Below are 26263 nucleotides of genomic sequence, written 5' to 3' on the forward strand. Positions count from 1 at the left end.
TGATAAAAGGAAATGAAAGGATGATAAAAAGAAAATTTATTTTTCATTATGTTTTCTTTTTATATTAAATACCATTAAAATGAAAAATTGTTTAATGTGATTAAAATTTTTAAAAATTCAAATCTTAAGGATGTGTAAAATTTAAATTTTGTTCATTAATTTGTTATATTTTTTATTTTCTTTTTTATTTTCCTTGATAATCAAATATGAAAAAGTAGAATCCTTCTTATTTTTATTTTCTTTCCTTAATATTTTTCAAGTTCCAAACGAACCATAAAGGTCCATTTAGAAATTGTAAATTATTTAAAAAATAATAATGAAAGAAAGGATTTTTGTCCATAATTATGAAGTAAAATGGGAAAGAAAATAAAATGATAATTCAATGGACAATGTTTTCTTAATTTTTAATCATATTAAAATAAATATTTGTACTTAATAATATTCGATATAGAAAAATGTATGAAAAAATGAACTTCATTGTTTCTTTTTCTAGTTTTTTTTTTTTCACACAAAATCCTTGATAAAAAAATATCTAAAGTTTCGTCTAAAAAATCAATGATTTTATTTGAAAAAAATAAATGAATAAAAAATAAAAAAGGAACTATTTTTTATATCTAATAATATTAAAGTTTTATTCTAATATAATTAATTTTTTAAAAAAAAGCTAAAACTAATAACATGCGTAATCAAACAAAGTGGCTTTATGAAGGAGCGCATGTGCTTCTGACAGGTGGTAAATTGTGGATGCCCACAAACATAGAATGTTTTTTTATTCTTCTTTAAAAAGAAAAGGTTGCCCAAAACAAATCACAGCATCACAAATCCCCTCCCCTTGGGGCAGTATGGGTTTCTTGACTTTCTTCAGTTGTCCACAAATGCCATCCCCAACAACGATCTTAAGAATTCAAAAAAAAAAAAATATATATATATATATATATATATATATTGTAAATTAATAAATAAATAAATAATTTTACTTGTCATTGACCTATCATTTTAAAAAATAGCAAATTTTTTTTGATTTTTTAATATAAATAAAAAGTTCAATGAAAAATTAATTTCTTTTATATTTTTCTTCGTTAAATTCTACCAAGCTGCCATCACTAAAATTGTAGCACAATTTCAATGACCATTCTCCTACATATTATACCTAAGTCTGTCATGTTATAGGCCTTGAGCCTTTTGTTTTGGTACATAGGAAGGGATACAAATCAAGAAAAATTAAATTAAATTTATTACTTTATTTCTTTAATACTTCACCATTTCATTCCCATCCCACTCCATTAAGCAGACCTGATATGATTCTTTATAATGGACCAGTGTCTACATCAATCAGCAAATCTAACATAGGAACATTAACATCTATAATTGACCCACTAAATGGTCCAGCAATTGCTACAATGTTTAAATGCAACTCTTAGTTGAAGGCCTCAAAAACCTAAAGCGAAGAAGAAGAGGGAGGGAGAGAGAGAGAGAGAGAGAGATAAGAAAATAGAGGGAGAAACCGAGTTAAAAAAAGACCACGAAAATGCTATAGTTCAGAATACTGCTATAACACAACTCACCTATTTGACAATACTGCACAATAACTTACCAGCTCATTTCAGAGCACAATATCATCACTGTGAAACGGCATTACTCCTTTGAAGTTCTTCACATGACTAGTTTCCCCAAGTAGGCAAAATCATGACGAAGGCCATATACTCTCAGTCATCTTCTTCCATTGTACTCGATCGTTGGTCTTCAAACAAGTCTTCAGGGGGATCATACACAATCATATTAGGGAAAAGCTCTAAGAAGTCATCCTTTACCTTCTCCCTCAATTCTGGGTAAGGGACAAGACCTTTCAATATGACCCGATAAGGTAATGAGATTGGGGGGTCGGGAGATTGTCTCATTTCATCATATATGTCCATTGCTTCCGAAGGCAATCCACTGTCTAAAAAGCACCGTATAATGTCCCCAAATGTGTGCTGATCAAACAGAACCTCCTCTCTCTTCAAATCAACCCACACCTGCTTTGCTTCATCTACTTTTCGATTCCTCGCAAGCATCATCAGCATGTCTCTGTAAAAGAACATGTCGGGCCGGTACCATATTTCCTTGCGTACCACATCATATAACTGCAGAAAAAGCATATCAGAAAATATTAAAATTCTACTATATCAACGTTAAGTTCGGCTTTCCATTTTACGCGCAGGGTCAAGACTAATTATTCAATGGGCCTCACAAACATATTGCAAGGAAATACAACAATGGCAATCACTTAGTTCTCTTCTTCATTTCTTTTCCTTCAACCAATAGGTCAATTAAACATTGAAACAAACCTAGCCTAGGCCAATTGCAGCAATATATCCTATAAAAGTACAATAACAAAATTTTCAACTACAAGAATGACCGACAGAAACTCAGCTCCAATTTCTAATGAAATAACAATTAACAAGCACAGGATACCTCTAGAGAGTGGCAATGCGTCAATATCCAATATCAATACTCCTGGGATATTTTTGGATAATGTTAGATGTTTCAAAAACATGTATACATACTTGCTTATAAAGATTTTAACTTTGAATATGCATCGAATATTATTCAAGATGAACCTGGTAAACCACAAATCTTAACATGTCATCCTTTTTCATGTGAAGACATTTTAATTCATGAAATAATTAAAGAAATCAGCACAAGGTATATACAAGAAATGTAACATCTTTCAAATCAGTTAAAGTTCTTTTTGTATTTGTATCTTGTTCTAAATTTAAATTTAAGCCTTCTGGTGTTCGTTATGCATGGTTAAAATATGTCATAGAAAAGAAAATATTGACAAACAAATCACACACAAATGTGAAAAACACAAAGAATGTTTGTATGTTCCAAATATGAAATGCAATATAGAGTGGTATAAATCACACACACGATTATAGATATATCCCTGCCAGGCACCATACCATATCATAACGTTTCAATTTAGGATCTCAATGTTCCTATAGCTATATCAAAGCTTCATAAATAGTAACTCGAGGCCAACCAAGTACCTACAGAAATCAGGTCCACACATCAAGATTGTCTGCAGGATTCAAGATTTATCCAAGGCATACAAGAAAAGTAACTTCCAAAACTAAAGGTGCATTTGGAAACTTTTGGTTTGTTTTTCTTTTTGTTTTCACCTCTTCAAAGAAACATGTTTGATAACATGTTTGTCTCGAAATGAAAATGCTTCAGAAAGACTTCACACCCACATTTTATTTATTTATTTTGAGTTGCAGAAACAAACTAAATGCAACACAAATCAAGACCAAGAATCAAAGATACAAACCACGGGCAATAAGGTGCATGGTTATCCTTTTCCTCTTTATTTCCCCAGCTCATGAGGTTCATGAATTAAGAAACAGAACAAGCCAAAGGATATTGGTCCTCCTATAATTATTTTCTGATAAATGTAAGATATTTCAAAGATGTTAATTCACAATGCAGATAACACTTGCATACAAATATTCTGACTATGAAAATGCATCAACCACAAATTAACATGTGATGACTTTTCACGTTGAAAGGGAATATTTTAATCACAAAGTAATTTGAGGAAATTGGCACATGCCTTGTAGGAGAAATATAGCATTTAAAGTTATCACGCTATTCATGTCATGTTTCATCTTTTCATTTAACACATCTGGCGCTAGTCATATATGTTTTAAATAAAACATTGTAAATACGAACATATACATGTAAAATATTTTATATATATATATATATATATGTACACACTTAAAAATTTATCTTTTCAATGCCATATTCTATTTTTTTAAAAATTTTCGTGTCTGTGCTCCTATATCCATGCTTCACAGAACTCAAGGACAGCCAAGAAGCTATGAAAGTCACATCCATGCATAGCTAGATAGTCAACAATTCAAATATTTGTCTAAATTAAGCATACAAGAAAACAATTTTCAAACTGAGGGTGCACTGCAAACATTTTCATTTGGTGCTGTTTTTGTTTTCATTGCTACCTTTTAATAAAAGATAACTACATAAAACATCTGTTTCAATTATCAAAATGCTAAATATAATAATATAATAAAATTCAAAAAAAAAAAGTCTCAAAAGACTTCACAACCATATCTAACTAATTTCTTTATTTATTTTTATCACAAAAAACAAACAAAACACAACACTAAACAAAAAAAAAATGAAAACAGAAACAAATGCATCACTTTTTTGTATTTCATGGCAATAAAATTTTGTCAGTTTCCTCATTTATACTGTCATGCACCTAAATTCGTATCTTATACCCTATTCGATTTCAATATAATCTCTCCATCTTTCCCCCTCAGAATCAGAATGTGCTATAATCATAAATAAAAACTGCATCATCAACAAAGAACATACACCGGCCAATTAGTTATTGCTGAAAATGTGGGGTTTTTCTTGGGTTCATCAGAAAGTCCACTGAGCCTTGGATTATACACTCTGTGTAGTCCTGCCCCATCACAAAACCCTCATCCCTAATCCCATACCCATAGTACTTTAAGCTAGGATCTCCAAGATGAAATCTCAGGTTCAATCCATTGGGCTATCTCCTTGGAGAGAACCCAAACCAGCTCATTAAACAAACAAAATTGCTACAACACAGTGCATGTGTGAAAGCCTCACCATATTGCGAAGGAAGGGCCATAAAGGAGCAAGTAGTAAGACAAACAAGACTGATCAAAAGGCCTTGAAGTGTTTTTGGGGGAAAATGGTGCAGTGACACTACTAATCTCAAAGAGCTTGAACCAACATTAGATACTAATAGCTAATTTCAACAGAGCAGGCAAGAAGAAGAAGCTGCTGAAAAATTTTTTGTCCTGGAATATCGCATGCCAAATAAGTACAATTAACACCATATTTCTTTCACGTATAGCATCATGATAAGCTTCAACATAAGTATTGATCTTGAGCAGTTCAACCAATCTCATTGAAATTGATGAGTATCTTCAGCAGAAGCAGTGGAGGCAAAGCTCATAAACACAAAGTTTCCTTCGGTCACAAACTCTATCTAGCCCTAATTTATTGATGTGCCTCAATAAATCTAACACACACACACACAGGGCATCTTCTTTTTTCTTTTTCTTTTTTTTCTGATTTCAGATAACTGCAAAATAGACTTTTTTTTTTAGCATTCCGAAAAAGTTATGAGACTTTTTGAAAGACTTTAAGTGGGTTACCAAGCAAAGATTGCATTGATTGTAGCACCTGAAAGCAAGAAAATACATTCAAAATTCCAACCAAACAGCCCCAGGAACTTCAAATATTCTTCCACTCTCCTTTCCTTAGTTTTCTTGGTAACCAAGCAGAATTGTATTAAAATAAAATTTTCAGAATTGAAAAGATTAAGAACCTTCATACAGAGAAATACTTGGCCTTGCCTCTGAAATTCGGCAAGCACGGCAAAGAGATCAGACTTGAGGAGGCGAGAGACATGGGAGCCCATGAAGCGGTCCAGACGGATGGCGTTTGATTGTAGCCTCTTGAGCTCTTTGACGACAATTAGGCCCTCTTTGCTCATCTCTTTCTTGCGCCTCCATATTGACAGGCTTGGGCTGGAGGCTGACCCAGAGATGGAGCGGATGAGCCAGTCTGCATGTTCATCATGGTTTGAGAGAGCTAGGATTTGGAGACAAGAGAGAGGCAGCAGAGAGTTTTTAGGTGAAGCTTTTTGAAGGAGAGTCTGAGTGCAACGCAACATTCTGAAGGCTGAAAACACTATCATGTTATCATTAACAATAGTCATACATTAAGAATTGCTAAAAGAAAAAAAGAAAAAATGCATATGCATTATTAGATTTTTTATATATATTTTTATATTAATATTAAAATTTGCTGTAATATATGACTCATATGTTGAGTGGAATGCATGTACAAAGAGAAAACATAGTTGAAAACAGAATTGTTGGCCATGCAAGAGGAAACCGTCAACGGTTTCACAGTTTCCTGAAATTGTTGACGGTTTTGCCAGGTGCAAAAGAAACAGTCGACTGTTTTTGTCCTATTACATTGACTGTTTGGTCTCGACTTCAAACTGTCGACGGTATGTCTAAAACTATCAACAGTTTTGCTCAATTACTCAACGCTAGTTTTCAAATTTTGAATTGGGAAGTTGTATAGGTTGGGTTTTGGGGGGAAAACCTCCTGAAGGGTTATATATACATGTTTTAAGTTGTGTTCCATGTCTTTGGACAAGAAGATAGTGAAAATCACTGTCGTTTGCTCCGTGTATGTAGGCATTGCCGAATCATGTAATATTTCGTGTCATTGTTTTATTGCTTTCATATAATCTGTGTGATTGTATTTTCTGTATATTTCACTATTGGTTGCAGTGTTGTAAGATCATTTGTTTCCGCTACGCATTCATTTGCACAACAAATTGGTATCAGAACATTAGGTTATAATGGCTTCTAGAATTTCTTCTTCGAAGTTCGATATTGTTAAATTCAATGGAACGGGTAATTTTGAACTATGGCAGAGAAAGGTTAAAGATCTATTAGTGCAACAAGGTATGATGAAGGCTTTATACGGAGGTCAACCGGAAGGCATGGACAAAACACGTTGAAAGGAATTGGAATCGAAGGCTGTGGAGACCATCAGGTTTTGTCTGGACGATGACGTCTTGTATCACATCATGGATGAGAAATCTCCTACGACTGTTTGGTAGAAACTTGAAAGCTAGTACAAGTCTACGTCTTTAACGAACAAGTTGTATCTTAAGCAGAAGTTGTATTGGCTTAAGATGGCGAAGGGCTCTGATTTGAACCAACATATCAATGCATTCAATCAAATTATAAGTGATTTGATGCGGGTTGATGTGAAGTTCGAGGAAGAAGACAAGGCGTTGATGCTGTTGAATTCCCTACCTGCGTCTCATACGCATGAAGCTCTGGTTACGACTCTAACATTGGGCAAAGAAACCCTGAATTTGGAAGAGGTAACAAGCACTCTGTTGGGCTTTCATCAGATGAAATTTCGCAAGGTCTTGCTTGTGATAAAAGGTAACCACGAACATGGGAGAAGCAAGTTCTGAAGCAAATCAAGTAATTATAAATCTTGGTCACAGTCCGGGAAGAAGAAGGACATAAGGTGTTTTAAGTGCAGAAAAATCGGGCACATAAAACCGGAGTGTCCGGAGTGAAAAAAGGGAATACAGAAAATTAAGAGGGTTCGTCAAAATTTGCGAATGTAATGGAAGAAAAAGACTTAGGGAGCAGTGATGGTGACATGCTTTCTATTTCATCGGGTTCAAAATGCCTCACGGACTCTCGGATCCTAGATTCAAGATGTTATTATCACATGACACCAAATAAAATTTGGTTCAACACCTACAGGTCAGTTAATTCTGATTCTTCTCTAATGGGAAATGATGCTTCATGCAAAATTATCAGAATAGGGAATATCAGAATTAAAATATATGGTGTTGTGAGAACATTATGTGATGTAAGGCGTGTACCGGATTTACGGAAGAATGTGATTTCATTGGGCACTTTAGATTGTAACAAGTTTAGTTATAAATCTGAAAATGGGGTAATGAAGGTGTGTAAGGGCGTCTTAACAATGATAAAGGGACAAAAGTTAGCGAGAAATATCTATACTCTGCTAGGTACCACAGTTGCAGGTGGAACTACAGATACAGATTCTGAGTCAGATAATACTATTTTGTGTAAAACAGTCACACATAAGACGGAAGGTATTCTTAACTACATTTATTCAGATTTTTGGCAACCAGTGAGGCTAGTATCATGGGTTGGACATATGTACTTCGTGAGTTTATCATGAAAGGTCTTGGTGTACTTCATACGGCACAAGTCAGAGATGTTTTCCAGGTTTAACTTGTGGCTGAGGTGGAAAACCAAACTGAGAGAAAGATCTTCAGGTCAGACAATGGAACTGAGTACGCTGGTGTTCAAGGAGTTTTACAATAGCATGCCATAGGGAGACATTTCATAGTATGCAGGACACCACAATTGAATAGCGTGGCGGAAAGGGTGAACAGAACTCTAACTGAAAGGGCTTGGTGTCTCAGGTTGTATGCAGGACTTGCAAGGAACTTCTTGGTAAAGTCAATGAGTATGGCATGTTTCTCGATTAACCGATCGCCAAGGGTATCACTAGATGAGAAAGTTACAAGGGAGGTGTGGACGGGTAATGCGGTAGACTACTCTGGTTTGAAAGTGTTTAGATGTCTAGCCCTGCACGTTTCTAGTGAAGTGAGATCTAAACTTGATACAAAGTCTAGACGATACATCTTTCTGGGGTATCATAAATGTGGGTTCAAGTTGTGGGATCCAATAGCAAACAAGGCGGTGATCAGTGGAGAAAGCCATGGTGCAGCGTACTCAGGTAGATGAAGAAAAACAGGTGCCAGAAAACTGCAGCAACAATGAGCATGTGATGCAAATGGAGTTGGAAACTCAAGACAGAGAGGACATTGTTCATAATGCAGGAAGTTCTAACTCGGAAGACCAATAGTATCACAGTAAAAAATGCAACAGAAATGAGATTGTGATGTAGGTGGACTTACAGACTCATGGCAGAGATAACATTGTTCATAATGCAGGGAGTTCTAGTTCGGGAGACCAGCAGGATCATGGGTCCAGATGCATTATCAGGCCACCACTCAGGTATTAATTTGATAATCTGATGTCTTATGCACTCATAACTAGCAGCAAGGTTTCTACTATTTTTCAAGAAGCGGTGCACGGCCAAGGGAAAAGTAGACGGATAGGTGCTATGGTATAAGAAATGAAATCATTGCATAAGAATCAGATGTGGGAGTTGGTGGAGCTTCTAGAAGGGAAGAGGGCGATAGGATGCAAGTGGGTGTTTTCTCTATTGTTTTATGTGAATGACATGTTAATTGCTAGGAAAACTTTGACTGAAGTTAATCAGTTCGAAACTCTATTGAGAAAAGAATTTGACATGAAGATTTTGGGTGTGGCCAAGAAGATTCTTGGGTTAGAGATTCGCAGGAACAAAACTGCAGGAAGATTGTGGTTATCTAAGGGTGATTTTGGGGAGAAAGTGTTGAAGAGGTTTGGCATGGTTAATGCAAAACCAGTGTGTACACCGTTGACGAATCATTTAAAATTGTCTGCTGCTCAATGGCCAAGGACGAATGATGACAATCGTGACATGTCAAAGGTCCCCTATGATAATGCAGTGGGGTGTTTGATGTATGCTATGGTTAGTACAAGGCCGCGTCTGGCACAAGCTGTCAGTGTGAGTACTTCTGACTATGACATCATGTTCGGCAGACAACAAAGTGAACCATCAGTTGTGGGATTTGTGGATGCAGACTATGTAGGAAACTTGGATGACAGAAGGTCTACAACAGGGTATGTGTTTACTGTTGTGAGAAAACCTATTTGTTGGAAGTTCAGGGTACACTCTCTGGTTGCACTCTCTACAACTAAGTCGGGATATATGGCAATGACCGAAACTACCACAGACAAGTTCAAGCATTGCTTGGACTTGGTTTATGTTTCCAATTACTAGACTTGAGGCGGTCCCAACCTATTGTCTTAGGTGGAGCAGCGGGTTATCTTTTCGATTTTCTCCCAAGGGGTGTATATTCGCCAAGGTGAAAATTGTTGTCATATGTGGCTCATATGATGAGTGAATGTATGTACAAAGAGAAAACATAATTGAAAATAGAGTTGCTAGCCATGCAGAAGGAAACTATCAACGGTTTTGCCAGGTGCAGAAGAAACAATCGATTGTTTTTGTCCTTTTACATCAACTGTTTGGTCTCGGCTTCAAATCGTCAATAGTATGTCTGAAACCGTCGACGGTTTTACTCAATTACTTAGCGCTGATTTTCAAATTTTGAATTGAGAAGTTGTATAGGTTGGGTTTCAAGGGGAAATCCTCTAGGAGGGTTATATATACATATTGTATGTTGCAATCAATATGTCTTTGGACAAGAAGATAGTGAAAATCACTGTCATTTGCTCCTGTCTTCCAAAAGCCCATGATTGACTCACTACCGCTGTCGTGCTTCCAGACGGGGTTTAGGGATTTCGGAAGACAGGGATTCTATTGAGCACGTTGGTGCTTCGACGCTGTCTTACACCCCCATGGTCCCCCCATCGGAACTGTAAGAGGGAGAGAGAAAGAGAGAGATTTAATTAGGAAGCACGCTGGAGGACGCAATTTTGGGTAGTTGGGGGGCGAGATTCACCACACTTCCTATCGCCACAAGAATGCAATCATCGCTAGGTAATGTTCCTTGTTGCTTTAATTCGCCCCAAAGGGCAGGCTTCCACATTACCAAACGTTGAATCCCTAACCTCCACTATAAGTTGGAGTATTGCCACTACGCCCAAATGCGGTGGCTCCTTGGTTTTTCCAGAGGTTAGAAGCTTTTTGGAACATTAGAGTCAATTTAAGATAATGCGATTCTGAAGTTTTTTGAGAAGTGTTCTTGTATATTTTGTTCTAGAATTATGGTTGTTAGTAATGGTGGCTTTTGAAATATCAAATAATCTAGGTATTGAATGGTCAAGTTGCGTGAGTAAAATTTTTGGAAGCTAAAAATGTTTATTTATTTAGCAGATGTGGGAAGATGCTGATTGATTAAATAGTTTTGTTTTAATGTTTTGGTCTATTGTTTTTATGTATTTATTTCTTTTTCTTTTTCCATTTTTATTTTGTTCTTTTTTTTTTTTTAGGAGGATGCCTTGATCACTTGTTGTATATTTTTATATGTTTCATCCAAATATATTCTCTGTGACAATTATAGATTGTTCCTTTTGGTACTTAGGTACCAAAGAATTGAAATGATGCTGTGTGAGTGCGCGCACGCGCGTGTGTGTGTGCTTTTTTTTTTTTTTTCAAACTTGCAAATATGTCATGTATTGCACCTAATAATAAGTGAATAATCTTTATCCCATGTTTGGGAGCTTGGAGTTTGGCCTTTGGATTTAAATTTGTGTGAATTCAAACAAAATATAATACAAAATTTATTAAGTTTTGTCCAAATCCAATTCCAAAGCTTAAAATCTATGCTTATTTCCGTACACAACATCAGGTAATTTTTTAATATGATTTCCATCTCTTTTAATATGACTCACTGCCGCTGCCGTGCTTCCTAACCGGGTTGGGGGATTTCGGAAGACAAGGATTCTATTGAGCACGTTGGTGCTTCGACGCTATCTTACACCCCCATGGTCCCCCCATCGGAACTGTAACAGGGAGAGAGAAAGAGAGAGATTCAATTAGGAAGCGCGCTGGAGGACGCAATTTTGGGTAGTTGGGAGGCGTGATTCACCACACTTCTTATCGCCACAAGAATGCAATCATCGCTCGGTAATGTTCCTTGTTGCTTTAATTCGCCCCAAAGGGCAGGCTTCCACATTACCAAATGTTGAATCCCTGACCTCCACTATAAGATGGAGTATTGCCACTACACCCAAATGCGGTGGCTCCTTGATTTTTGCAGAGGTTAGAAGCTTTTTGGAACATTAGAGTCAATTTAAGATAGTGCGATTCTGAAGTTTTTTGAGAAGTGTTCTTGTATATTTTGTTCTAGAATTATGGTTGTTAGTAATGGTGGCTTTTGAAATATCAAATAATCTAGGTATTGAATGGTCTAGTTGCATGAGTAAAATTTTTGGAAGCTAAAAATGTTTATTTATTTAGCAGATGTGGGAAGATGCTGATTGATTAAATAGTTTTGTTTTAATGTTTTGGTCTATTGTTTTTACTTATTTATTTATTTTTCCATTTTTATTTTGTTTTTTTTTTTTTTAGGAGGATGCCTTGATCACTTGTTGTATATTTTTATCTGTTTCATCCTAATATATTCTCTGTTTCCTTTTGGTACAGGGTGTCAAAGAATTGAAATGATGCTGTGTGAGTGCGTGCGTGTGTGTGTGTGTGTGTGTGCTCTTTTTTTTAAAAAAAAAACTTGCAAATATGTCATGTATTGCACCTAATAATAAGTGAATAATCTTTATCCCATGTTTGGGAGCTTGGAGTTTGGCCTTTGGATTTAAATTTGTGTGAATTCAAACAAAATATAATACAAAATTTATTAAGTTTTGTCTAAATCCACACAAATCCAATTCCAAAGCTTAAAATCTATGCTTATTTACGTACACAATATCCGGTAATTTTTTAATATGATTTCCATCTCTTTTAATATGACTCACTGCCGCTGCCGTGCTTCTTGACGGGGTTGGGGGATTTCGGAAGACAGGGATTCTATTGAGCACGTTGGTGCTTCGACGTTATCTTACACCCCCATGGTCCCCCCATCAGAACTGTAACAGGGAGAGAGAAAGAGAGAGATTCAATTAGAAAGCGAGCTGGAGGACGCAATTTTGGGTAGTTGGGGGGCGTGATTCACCACACTTCTTATCACCACAAGAATGCAATCATCGCTAGGTAACGTTCCATGTTCCTTGTTGTTGCTTTAATTCGCCCCAAAGGGCAGGCTTCCACATTACCAAACGTTGAATCCCTGACCTCCCCTATAAGATGGAGTATTGCCACTACACCCAAATGCGGTGGCTCCTTGGTTTTTGCAGAGGTTAGAAGCTTTTTGGAACTTTAGAGTCAATTTAAGATAATGCGATTCTGAAGTTTTTTGAGAAGTGTTCTTGTATATTTTGTTCTAGAATTATGGTTGTTAGTAATGGTGGCTTTTGAAATATCAAATAATCTAGGTATTGAATGGTCTAGTTGCGTGAGTAAAATTTTTGGAAGCTAAAAATGTTTATTTATTTAGCAGATGTGGGAAGATGCTGATTGATTAAATAGTTTTGTTTTAATGTTTTGGTTTATTTTTTTTACTTATTTATTTATTTTTCCATTTTTATTTTGTTCTTTTTTTTTTTTTAGGAGGATGCCTTGATCACTTGTTGTATATTTTTATCTGTTTCATCCTAATATATTCTCTGTGACAATTATAGATTGTTCCTTTTGGTACTTAGGTACCAAAGAATTGAAATGATGCTGTGTGAGTGCGTGTGTGTGTGTGTGTGTGTGTGTGTGTGTGTGTGTGTGTGTGTTTTTTTTTTAACTTGCAAATATGTCATGTATTGCACCTAATAATAAGTGAATAATCTTTATCCCATGTTTGGGAGCTTGGAGTTTGGCCTTTGGATTTAAATTTGTGTGAATTCAAACAAAATATAATACAAAATTTATTAAGTTTTGTCCAAATCCACAATAATCCAATTCCAAAGCTTAAAATCTATGCTTATTTCCGTACACAACATCAGGTAATTTTTTAATATGATTTCCATCTCTTTTAATATGACTCACTGCCGCTGCCGTGCTTCCTAATGGGGCTTGGGGATTTCAGAAGACAGGGATTCTATTGAGCACGTTGGTGCTTCGACGCTATCTTACACCCCCATGGTCCCCCCATCGGAACTGTAAGAGGGAGAGAGAAAGAGAGAGATTCAATTAGGAAGCGCGATGGAGAACGCAATTTTGGGTAGTAGGGGGGCTTGATTCACCACACTTCTTATCGCCACAAGAACGCAATCATCGCTAGGTAATGTTCCATGTTCCTTGTTGTTGCTTTAATTCGCCCCAAAGGGCAGGCTTCCACATTACCCAACGTTGAATCCCTGACCTCCCCTATAAGATGGAGTATTGCCACTACGCCCAAATGCGGTGGCTCCTTGGTTTTTGCAAAGGTTAGAAGCTTTTTGGAACTTTAGAGTCAATTTAAGATAATGCGATTCTGAAGTTTTTTGAGAAGAGTTCTTGTATATTTTGTTCTAGAATTATGGTTGTTAGTAATGGTGGCTTTTGAAATATCAAATAATTTAGGTATTGAATGGTCTAGTTGCGTGAGTAAAATTTTTGGAAGCTAAAAATGTTTATTTATTTAGGGAAGATGCTGATTGATTAAATAGTTTTGTTTTAATGTTTTGGTCTATTGTTTTTACTTATTTATTTATTTTTCCATTTTTATTTTTATTTTTATTTTTTTTTAGGAGGATGCCTTGAGCACTTGTTGTATATTTTTATCTGTTTCATCCTAATATATTCTCTATGACAATTATAGATTGTTCCTTTTGGTACTTAGGTACCAAAGAATTGAAATGATGCTGTGTGAGTGCATGTGTGTGTGAGTGTTTTTTTTTTTAAAAAAAACAACTTGCAAATATGTCATGTATTGCACCTAATAATAAGTGAATAATCTTTATCCCATGTTTGGGAGCTTGGAGTTCAACCTTCGGATTTAAATTTGTGTGAATTCAAACAAAATATAATACAAAATTTATTAAGTTTTGTCCAAATCCACACAAATCCAATTCCAAAGCTTAAAATCTATGCTTATTTCCATACACAACATCAGGTAATTTTTTAATATGATTTCTATCTCTTTAAATATGACTCACTGCCGCTACCGTGCTTCCTGACGAGGTTTGGGGATTTCGGAAGACAGGGATTCTATTGAGCATGTTGGTGCTTCAACGCTATCTTACACTCCCATGGTCCCCCCATCGGAACTATAACAGAGAGAGAGAAACAAAGAGTATCAATTAGGAAGCGCGCTAGAGGACGCAATTTTGGGTAGTTGAGGGGCGTGATTCACCACACTTCTTATCGCCACAAGAATGCAATCATCGCTAGGTAATGTTCCATGTTCCTTGTTGTTGCTTTAATTCACCCCAAAGGGCAGGCTTCCACATTACCAAACGTTGAATCCCTGACCTCCACTATAAGATGGAGTATTGTCACTACGCCCAAATGCGGTGGCTCCTTGGTTTTTGCAGAGGTTAGAAGCTTTTTGGAACTTTAGGGTCAATTTAAGATAATGCGATTATGAAGTTTTTTGAGAATTCTTCTTGTATATTTTGTTCTAGAATTATGGTTGTTAGTAATGGTGGCTTTTGAAATATCAAATAATCTAGGTATTGAATGGTCTAGTTGCGTGAGTAAAATTTTTGGAAGCTAAAAATGTTTATTTATTTAGCAGATGTGGGAAGATGCTGATTGATTAAATAGTTTTGTTTCAATGTTTTGGTTTATTTTTTTTACTTATTTATTTATTTTTCCATTTTTATTTTGTTCTTTTTTTTTTTAGGAGGATGCCTTGATCACTTGTTGTATATTTTTATCTGTTTCATCCTAATATATTCTCTGTGACAATTATAGATTGTTCCTTTTGGTACTTAGGTACCAAAGAATTGAAATGATGCTGTGTGAGTGCATGTATATGTGTGTGTGTGTGTGTGTGTTTTTTTTTTTTTTTTTAAACTTGCAAATATGTCATGTATTGCACCTAATACTAAGTGAATAATCTTTATCCCATATTTGGGAGCTTGGAGTTTGGCCTTTGGATTTAAATTTGTGTGAACTCAAACAAAATATAATACAAAATTTATTAAGTTTTGTCCAAATCCAATTCCAAAGCTTAAAATCTATGCTTATTTCCGTACACAACATCAGGTAATTTTTTAATATGATTTCCATCTCTTTTTAAATAGATTGATAATTCATTGTGATAAATAAATTTATAAATAGATTGTCACTACCACTAGTAGATGGAGCAGTAGATTCCAAAGAAGATTTTGATTTGTTTGCATAATCTTGGAATAGAGAGTACAACTTCTGGCGAAGGAGATTTAGCTTTTGCCGAGAAGTGGAGGAATCAATCTTTGAGTAAAAAAATTCAACAAATTGAAGCTTGTAACGAGGATCAAGAACAACTGCAAATGCCAAAACGACACTATAACACTTCCAATATTTATTGAACTTCTCTTTCATTTTTGCAGTCATACCATTAACAATGCAGTCCGGATTTTCCATTGTTTCAAGTAAATGCAATTGAATTTTCCATATATTTGAAAAATACAAATTAGATGTAGGAAAATCCGAACCCGAGAAGAGTTTTGTCATGTCGAAAAATGGCTTCAAGAAATTGCAAATGACTTCAGCTCTATTCCACTCTTCATTTAACGGAAAATACTTATAATTTGCATCAAGTAAAGCATAATGAATTAAAGCCCGTCGATATATGAGTGCACTTTCTATCATCATGAAAGTTGAATTTCACCTAGTTGATACATCCAAGCGCAAACTGATTGAAGCAAGTATACCAACTTGTTTAATGCATTCTTCAAACTTAAGTTTTCACCCTTCTGAACCCTTAATGTACCTGACACTTTCTCTAATGTTATACACAACACGTTCAATCACTTTTAAGCCTTCTTGAACAATAAGATTCAAAATATGAGCACAACACCTTACATGAAAATATTCACCGCCACTTACTAAAGGTGCTTGCAAAGACAATAAACTTGATAGAATATCTTGCATACTATCATTAGCAGTTGCATTATCCAATGTAATGGAAAATATTTTCCTATCAATACCCCATTCCTTCGATACATTAAATGTTTTTTCTGACAAAGCAACTCCAGAATGTGGGGGTGGCATGTGAGAAAAGTTAATGATCTTACTATGCAAAACCCAATTTTCATCCACAAAATGAACTGTAATACATAAATATCCTTCAGTCATAGGAGAAGAGAAATAATATGAAGTCAAACACACTCTACCAAAAACACTCTGTAGTGTAAGTTTAAGTTTCTCCTTCTCCCTTTTACGTATTTTCAAAACATCAGCCTTAGCAGTGATCCTAGCAATTGGTTTAACATCAGGATTAAGATATTTATGCACATCTCGATTTCTTCATGCTCAACCCATGAAAAAGATAGCAATGTTTTATTACGGCGCTTGTCATCTTCTCACGATAAACATCTTGCTCAATTTTTTTCGCATGAAGTTTGGTTCCATAATCCATATGCATCTGCTTCACATCATAGTTATCACGTAATGGACAACTATTAATGTGGCGTCTCAAATTTGCCGTCCCATGGGTTGAAGCATTAGCAACATATTCAGCCCCACATTTTTTACATTTTGCCTTATGTTTTCCATCAACATCTATAGGTAACAAATAGAATTCATCCCAAGCAGTTGATGTCTTTCTACGTTGTCTCTTTTTGCTAGTGCCATCATTGATAGAAGAACTATTCTTTTCAGATTTATCTGAAGATGGAGTAATATTACACTCATCATCAAAATCCAAGTTTATGGTGTCCATTATTTGCAATTTGTATTCTTCCTAACAAAGAATAATTTTTTTGGATACGCTGGGTGTCTTGGGCTTTCGCACCAGACTAATTCCCTAACAAAAAAATTGTTAAGACTCCGAAAAATAGTAAAATAAAGAAAATAATGAAAGTTTTATACAATAAACACAAATCTACGTTTTATAAAAATTATTAACTAAAAAATCGTTAGTTTTTTTTTTGCAAGAAATTGTATAAATATATATGCATGGCAGGAAGCTGCTACGAAAATGGAATCAGGATAATATTATTGGGAAGTCTAGTAGTAGCAGTATGCATGTGTGTGTGTGTCTCTGTGTGTGTGTGTGTGAGTGAGAGACAACTAATTATTCTTTTATTTTTTGTAGGGGAAACACAATAAAGAATCCATGAAACCCAACAGCCAACAGCAGTCCATTACACACCTAAATCAAACACAAATTAGGCATGTTGTACTAAGGATTGAAGATCAATTGTGGACAAAGCCCCAAACACATGAAAAAGTAGAGTCCTTCAATTTGGATGCATCCTTACTGTCATAAGAGTCATCACTCATCAACTTACTTCACTAAATAAACTATAGAAAAAATTGAGAAATTTATTGTGCAAAAATATATAATGAAAAGGGATATCAAAGTAAACATTCTAATTTCTAAAGCATGCATTTTGAGTTCCTAAAATAAAGTTTAGAAATATGACAAAAAATAGATAAAAATACTAAAAAATCTTACCTCCACGGCTCCACCTCTGGTCGGCTGGTCCTCTACGACTGTGGATCATGAGGGAGCTTAATCTTTACCATGGAGCAGCTGGACGCTGGAGGTGTGGAGAAGTGGTCTGTGGAGCTAGGGGGGGGGGAGGGGATTGAAGCTTGTGGTAGTGATCCGTGGAGCCTGGAGGAGACGACGACTCGAGCTGCTCAAGGTGTGGAGTGGTCCGAGTGGATCGTTCGTAGGTCCAGCACATAGAAGCGCACCAGTCACTAGACCTGGAAAAACGGGTCATAAACCGATCGGGTCACGGATCACCCCGTTTATAAAAGGGTTAAGTGGGTTTGGGCGGGTCACCCAGCAGGTGACCCGTTAATTCGCTGTGCTTCAGTTCAGTGCTTCTCACGCTTCAGCCCCCCTTCACTTCAAGCCGTCACGCGTCACGCCTCACGGAGTCACGGTTCACACTTCACAATCACACACACTTAAAAAAAAAAAACCCTAACCCTAATCCGCACCGCGCCTCTCCACTCAAGTCTCCTCGTCTGGCCGTCTGGGTTGTCTCTGACCTCTCGGCTCTCAGCTCTCACTCTCTCTGTCTCTCAGATTCTCAGTCAATCCTCTCCAGCTCTCCTCTCCAGTCCGGCGGTCTTTCCTCTCCTCTGATGACTAGTGCGCTGCTACGTGCCGGACTTGCCAGGCTGCCAGTCGTCGTCTCCTGCGAACGATCCACAGACGTGCGCAGAGGACCAGCCGGCAGCCAACCAAAGGTGGAGCCGTGGAGGTAAGATTTTTTAGTATTTTTATCTATTTTTTGTCATATTTCTATTTGCAGTTTTAGTTTGACGCCGCCTTTTTTTAATTTTAACGATCTCTGGTTCTAATTAGTGCCTTTTTTGTTCATTTATTACTTTATTCGTTGTTGGAAGCACTGATCATGTTTTCGAGTGCTCTTTTAACGGGAGTGTGATTATTTTATTTGAGCTGTTTGACGCTGTTCAGAACTTTTCCCCCTCTTTTCAAGTTTTCTTCTAGATATCTGCATATCTCATGTTTGCTTTTGAATTTGTATATTTAAACTTAAATAGGTGTGAATTTTTAGTATAAATAGGCCATGAATGGCTTTTTAATAGAAAGGAATCAGAAATTAAAAAAGAGATATTTCCTTCTTTTGTTGTTCTCTTTGTTTTTTCTGTCTGTGCTTTGGTCCTGTGTTGTGGACCTTGTGGTGTTCTGTGTGTCTCCTCTGGAAGAGCAAGAGAGAGAGAGAGAGAGGAGTGAAAAGCAAAAGAAGGGTGGGACGATAAACCTTCCATTGTTTTGATATTTTGTTAAACTACAAAAATAAATAGAAGTGTTGTTGGCTGTTCGTTTCACGAATTCGTGATGAATACACAATAGATAAATGTTTATTGTGTTTCCCCTACAAAAAATAAAACAATAATTAGTTGTCTCTCTCTCTCACACACACACACACACATACACACATGTATACTGCTACTACTAGACTTCCCAATAATATTATCCTGATTCCATTTTCGTAGCAGCTTCCTTCAATGCAAATATATTTATACAATTTGTTGCAAAAAAAAAAAAAAAAACTAACAAATTTTTAGTTAATAATTTTTATAAAATGTAGATTTGTGTTTGATGTATAAAATTTTCATCATTTTCTTTATTTTACTATTTTTCGGAGTCTTAACAATTTTTCTTTATTAGGGAATTAGTCTGGTGCGAAAGCCCAAGACACCCAGCGTATCCAAAAAAATTATTCTTTGTTAGGAAGAATACAAATTGCAAATAATGGACACCATAAACTTGGATTTTGATGATGAGTGTAATATTACTCCATCTTCAGATAAATCTGAAAAGAACAATTCTTCTATCAATGATGGCACTAGCAAAAAGAGAAAACGTAGAAAGACATCAACCGCTTGGGATGAATTCTATTTGTTACCTATAGATGTTGATGGAAAACATAAGGCAAAATGTAAAAAATGTGGGGCTGAATATGTTGCTAATGCTTCAACCCAGGGACGGCAAATTTGAGACGCCACATTAATAGTTGTCCATTACGTGATAACTATGATGTGAAGCAGATGCATATGGATTATGGAACCAAACTTCATGCGAAAAAAATTGAGCAAGATGTTTATCGTGAGAAGATCGCAATTGCCGTAATAAAACATTGCTATCTTTTTCATGGGTTGAGCATGAAGGAAATCGAGATGTGCATAAATATCTTAATCCTGATGTTAAACCAATTGCTAGGAACACTGCTACGACTGATGTTTTGAAAATACGTAAAAGGGAGAAGGAGAAACTTAAACTTACACTACAGAGTGTTTTTGGTAGAGTGTGTTTGACTTCTGATTATTGGTCTTCTCCTACGACCGAAGAATATTTATGAATTACAGTTCATTTTGTGGATGAAAATTGGGTTTTGCATAGTAAGATCATTAACTTTTCTCACATGCCACCCCCACATTCTAGAGTTGCTTTGTCAAAAAAAAACATTTAATGTATTTAAGGAATGGGGTATTAATAGGAAAATATTTTCCATCACATTGGATAATGCAACTGCTAATGATAGCATGCAAGATATTCTATCAAGTCAATTATCTTTGCAAGCACCTTTAGTAAGTGGCGGTGAATATTTTCATGTAAGGTGTTGTGCTCATATTTTGAATCTTATTGTTCAAGAAGGCTTAAAAGTGATTGAACGTGTTCTGTATAACATTAGAGAAAGTGTCAAGTACATTAACGGTTCAGAAGGCAGAAAACTTAAGTTTGAAAAGTGCATTAAACAAGTTGGTATACTTGCATCAATCAATTTGCGCTTGAATGTACCAACTAGGTGGAATTCAACTTTCATGATGATAGAAAGTGCACTCATATATCGACGTGCTTTAATTCATTATGCTTTACTTGATGCAAATTATAAATATTGTCCATCAAATGAAGAGTGGAATAGAGCTGAGGTCATTTGCAATTTCTTGAAGCCATTTTACTACATGACAAAACTCTTCTTAGGTTTAGATTATCCTACATCTAATTTTTATTTTTCAAATATATGAAAAATTCAACTGCATTTACTTGAAACAATGGAAAATCCAGACTGCATTGTTAATGGTATGGTTGCAAAAATGAAAGAGAAGTTCGATAAATATTGGAAGTGTTATAGTGTCGTTTTGGCATTTGCAATTGTTCTTGATCCTCGTTACAAGCTTCAATTTGTCGAATTTTGTTACTCAAAGATTGATTCATCCACTTCTCGGCAAAAGCTAAATCTCCTTCGTCAGAAGTTGTACTCTCTATTCCAAGATTATGCAAACAAATCAAAATCTTCTTTGGAATCTACTGCTCCATCTACTAGGGGTACTGGTGGTAGTCACAATCTCATTAGAGATGAGCTTTCGGTAACTTCATTTATATTTTCTAATTTTTCATTCTTATTTTATATATTATTTTTAGTTGTTATATTTATATTGTTTGTTTTTCTATTCTAATATATGATAGGAATTTGAATTTTATGAAAGCCAATATTGTGCTACTACAGAAAAATCTCAATTAGATTTATATTTGGAAGAGCCCAAGCTAAATCGTGTGGAACATGCTAAAATGGATATATTGCGGTATTGGAAAGATAATCGATTTCGATATCCTGATTTATCTCTTATGGCGCGTGATGTACTTACTATTCCTATCACAAGTGTTGCATCAAAATCTACATTCAGCATTGGAGCCCAGGTTCTTAACAAATATCGAAAATCACTTTTGCCAGAAAATGCAGGAGCATTGATAACATCTCGAAATTGGTTGTTTGGTCACGCAAGTATGCATTTTTCTTTTGAGTTTTTCCAATATTATTTCAATAATTTTAATAATTACATTTTATTTACTTTCATATCCTTTGTCAATTGTTATTGTTTCTTATTTGTTATCTATTTATTTTGTCATTACAGTTGATCCAAGTGAAGAAAGAGAAGAAGCTGAACAATTAGAAGTCAAATTTGAAAATCTTTTGATTAATGATTTGGGAGAAGCTTCTACAAACAATCATGGCTAATTAAGTTTTTTTGTTATCTTTTGAAAATTGTAATCTTGTGAATTTTTATGGAACTCATTTAAATTTGATTTTGTTTCTAAATATTTAACTGTTATATTTTTTAAGATTATGTTTTGATTGTGGGACTTGAATATTTGATTCATGTGTTATGCATAATGCATGAATTAAAAAAATATGAATGATGAATGAACTTATTAAATATTTTACATTTAGCTTTGTATGTAAATATTGTGGGACTCATTTAAATTTAGATTAAATATTTTATGCATATATTATGCATATTTAATATTTTTAGAGGTGCGTGTTTTTTTTAATTTTACATTTTTTAAAAAATGTATTCATTAAAGGGATGTATTGTTTTTTACATTTTATGTTCTTTTTATTTAGAAATAAATAAATAAAATGCAGTTTTTTAAAAAAAATGTCATTTTATATGAAATTTTAAAAAGATTTAAAATAAAAAAATTATATATTTTTAAACGGGTGACCCGTTACCCACCCATTTATTAAACGGGTGGGTTAGGTTTGGCATGTGTGTGATCCGTTTAACATCAACACGTTTATGACCCGACCCATTAGTGACTTGCCCAAACCCGGCCTGCCCGCCCGTTTTGCCAGGCCTACCAGTCACCAGAGGAGAGGAAAGGAGACTCAGGACTGCCGAATTGGAGAGGAGAGCTGGAGAGGATTGACAATCAGAGAGAGTGAAAGCTGAGAGCCGAGAGGTCGGAGACGATCCAAATGAGGAGACTGGAGAGGAGCGGCGCGGGTTAGGGTTAGGGAGTCAGGAACTTCACTTAGCCTTAGGGTTTTTTTTTTTTGAGTGTGTGTGAACTGTGAGTTAGACCTCGCAAAGCGGATCGGTTCGGTTTATCCGTGGCGGATAAGGCGGATTATCGGGTGAAAAAATCATAATCCATATTCGACTCGTTTAAGTGGTGGATTAAGCGATTTTAGGTCGGATAATTCATGGCAGATGGGCGGATAATCCGTCATTCTCAAATATAATTTTATTAATAATTTATTTTTTGTCATAATAATTTAAGTTGTATACAGTAACTCGTGATTAGTTTGTGTATTAATTTTTTTAATAACTATATCAATCATTCAATCATTTATACTAATTAACAACTCCTGATTCATGCAAGTAAAATTGTAAACAATAAAACATAATAAATTAGTCTCAATCCAACTCAAAATAGAAACTCAAACTCAAACATAATAAATTAGTCCCAAGAAATTTCTGAAAATTTCGCAATCAAAAGGCACAACAATGCCAATTCTAAAGAATAATTTGCCACTTATGCATTTTAACAAGCTTCATTGAAGAAAACATGATGTTCCAAAAGATGAATTCTTCAAAATAAGATCTTTAGTTCCATTTAAAAATTTTGCACTCAAAAGGCACATTGCCTTTATGCCCATGGAAATGCCTAAATGATGACATTTCAAATTGAGGATTCTTCAAAATAAGACCTTTGGCTCCATTTAACAGAGCACAGAAAGCCAAAAAAAAAAAAAAATTGCAATAGTATTACTAGCTTAAATTTTTAAAGAGAAAATGCATTTATATTTAGAATATAGAATAATATTAGTAATAATTTGCCTTTGTTTTCCATTTGACCAGGAGGTTAGATAACAAAAAAAATAGAGACAAATCACTACTTGGACATTTTAACAAACATGTAACGAAACATGATATTGTAAAAAGTGAATTTTTTTAAGAGAAGAAAAGAAATAGAAAACGCTCATACAAGAAGACCACCCAAACTAGGTTTGAGCCAATCGATCGTGGTGACTCTCAGCAACACTAGTAAAGCCAAAACACCTTGAATTAAGCATCTAGTCCCAAATCAAGTCCATAGAAGACCCATGGTCTCAAAAAATCTGGGCATTCCTCTCCAACCAAATAACCAAAATAACAATGAAAGTAGAGTTCCACGCCTTCCAAAATCTCTAAATTCAACCACCAAGAAATCCTCCAAAGAATAAAGGCACCCATAACACTTCCCAACAGGCCAAAAATCTTGTTCCAAAGACACCAAGCCACAGGACTGAGAATAAATGAGCACGGTCCTTATTACCATAGCTACACATGACACAAACATCTGAACATAAAGCCTAATAAGGTCTCTCAACCTGCAAGGCTACAACAAATCATTGGTGCTAACCCTATCAAGAATGGTGATCTACACAACACCTTTACTTTGAAGGAACTGTAGCTCTCCACAATTTATTGGCAAGATGAAAAAAAGGATAAGATGTGTTCAGGTGAGCACAGAATCATTTACAAGAGAAAACACGATAATTATCCAAAACACCAATCCTAAAATCCCCACAATGGTAATAACAAGAAGAATCCAAGAACCACATGAGAGAGTTCCTCAAGCTCCCCATCATTAAGGTTAAAACAAAAGGTGAAAATCCCAAACAATGCTGCTAAACATACTAAAAAACTGATGAACATGGAAAGCAAAAAGCAGATTTGTAGAAGAAGAAGAAGAATACTTACAAATTCGAACTTCGACGCAGATGAACTCACAAACGTTCAAAGACGAGCTTGCGAGGAGCTCCTTCTGGTTTGAAAATGTCCACGATGAACTCGCGAAGCTCCTGACGAAGTGACGAACTCGCGAAGGGCTACTGCTGGTTCGCAGTGTGGAAGACCAACTCACGAAGGAAAGAGGGCTTCAAAGGGTCGAAGAAGAACCCCAGAATGAAGGGCCTCTCACTCAGTCACTCTCTCCTCCCGTGCTGGCTCTCTGAACAGAGACGCTCGTCACGCACAAATGAAGAATCGAATAGGGCAGCAGGGCACGAATTGAATAGGGCCGCGGGCATTAGGTGATTAGGGATTTAGGGTTGGGCCGGTTGGCCTGGGATTGGAGTGGGAGGGGCCGAGTAGGGCGTGTGGGCCGTGAGGCCATGGGCACTTGGGCAGTGGGCTCACTAGGCTGGCTGGGTTTGGAGTCTTTGGACTTTGGTTGTAACCTATTGGGCTTTCCAAGGTTACTAATGTAAGCAGGTGGATGTCCGCCGGATAAACCCGATCCGACCCGCTAAGGGGGCGGATATGAAAATGAAAAATCATATTCGACTCGTTTAGTAAATGGATAATTATAAGTCGGTTAAAACGGGTCGGATGCGGTTCGGATTAACGTATTTTTATTTATTTAGCTAGGTCTACTATGAGTCTGTGAAGGCTTGAAGGGGGGCTAAACCGCTAAAGCACTGAAGGCTGAAGCAGCGAATTAACAGGTCACCCGCCGAGTGACTCGCCCAAACCCACTGAACCCGTTTATAAACGGGTTGACCCGTGATCCACCCAATTATTAAATGGGTTAACTTTTTTAAACCCGAACCCATTTTAAATGGGCGGGTCCAAGTGACCCAACGGGTTATGACCCGTTTTTCCAGGCCTGCATGGAGGTGGAGGCGGCGTGGGTTTACAGCTTGGGTGTATGCGGTTACTGATGTCAGGCAGAAAATGGTGACGGCTAATGTGAAATGTTTGTTAGGAAATTTAATAAAATAAAAACAACAAAACATTAAAATTAAACACAAATAAAAAATACAAATAATCACGATTCACAAATAGGCTGAGGCACAGATATCTTACTCTTTTAAGGAGATTTAAGCCCTCTGCGATTTACTGGTTTAGTCCATGAATCGGTGCAGTAGAACTCCTCAAGACTTGTTTCCCCCAGAATATAACAGCTCGATTTGAATCGTATGACTCTATCCAATTTTGCACAAACGAAAGAGTCCAAAGTTTCACAAAAAAATACTTTCTTTACTTGTCAAACTCTTTAGACTCAAAAGAATGATGATATAATGAGAATGAAGATAAAAGATTGATATGATTGATGTGTTGTGCTAATGTCTCAATGATCTATTTATAGGCACAAAATGACCATTCATTCTTCATTTTCTTGATCAATAAGTTATGTATATATTAAGTAGATAAAACTCTGGATCTAAGGTACATTTATATAATTAATCTTATCCATTTATGAGATACATGAATAAATGACCATAACTGAGTTCAAGGTATATCTTCTTTTTCAAGATAAAATAATCTTATTATTATAATACACAAATAATATAATAATAATATTAAAGTACACCAACAATGTTTTTATTGGGTTTAAAGGAAGAAGAAGGGAAGTTCACCAGAGATCGGCGAACTCACGATGCAGCATGGAGGTGTAGGTTGGCAACTAGTGATCCACAGGGGTGAAGGTGATCCTGCAGGGGAGGGAGGGCGGGGTGCTTCGGACAGTCGAGAATAAAATTTTGGGTCAAGGTCAATAACATGGAGGTATAATAAACATTTTACCGGGAAGTAAAATTTGTAAGTATAAGAACAAGCAAAA

General features: G+C 35.8%; 1 protein-coding gene across 6 annotated transcripts; it reads right to left on the reverse strand.

Moving 5' to 3' along the window:
* Positions 1 to 1342: 1342 nt before the first annotated feature.
* LOC131149251 (pentatricopeptide repeat-containing protein At1g62350) lies at positions 1343 to 24709 on the reverse strand. Of its 6 annotated transcripts, none has more exons than XM_058099532.1 (4): positions 24400 to 24709; positions 17840 to 18096; positions 5393 to 5730; positions 1343 to 2123 (listed from the first exon to the last, which is right to left on the reverse strand). In XM_058099532.1, the coding sequence occupies exons 2-4, from the start codon at positions 17886 to 17888 to the stop codon at positions 1707 to 1709; spliced, it is 804 nt and encodes a 267-aa protein (XP_057955515.1). In that variant the 5' UTR covers positions 17889 to 18096; positions 24400 to 24709; the 3' UTR covers positions 1343 to 1706. The 6 variants fall into 6 exon arrangements, with proteins under 6 accessions (XP_057955515.1, XP_057955513.1, XP_057955514.1 ...); XM_058099530.1 differs by having other exon boundaries at positions 5375 to 5730; XM_058099531.1 differs by having other exon boundaries at positions 5393 to 5739.
* Positions 24710 to 26263: the final 1554 nt, after the last annotated feature.

This window comes from Malania oleifera, chromosome 2 (genome assembly GCF_029873635.1).
Source record: "Malania oleifera isolate guangnan ecotype guangnan chromosome 2, ASM2987363v1, whole genome shotgun sequence".
NCBI classification, from domain to species: Eukaryota; Viridiplantae; Streptophyta; class Magnoliopsida; order Santalales; family Ximeniaceae; genus Malania; species Malania oleifera.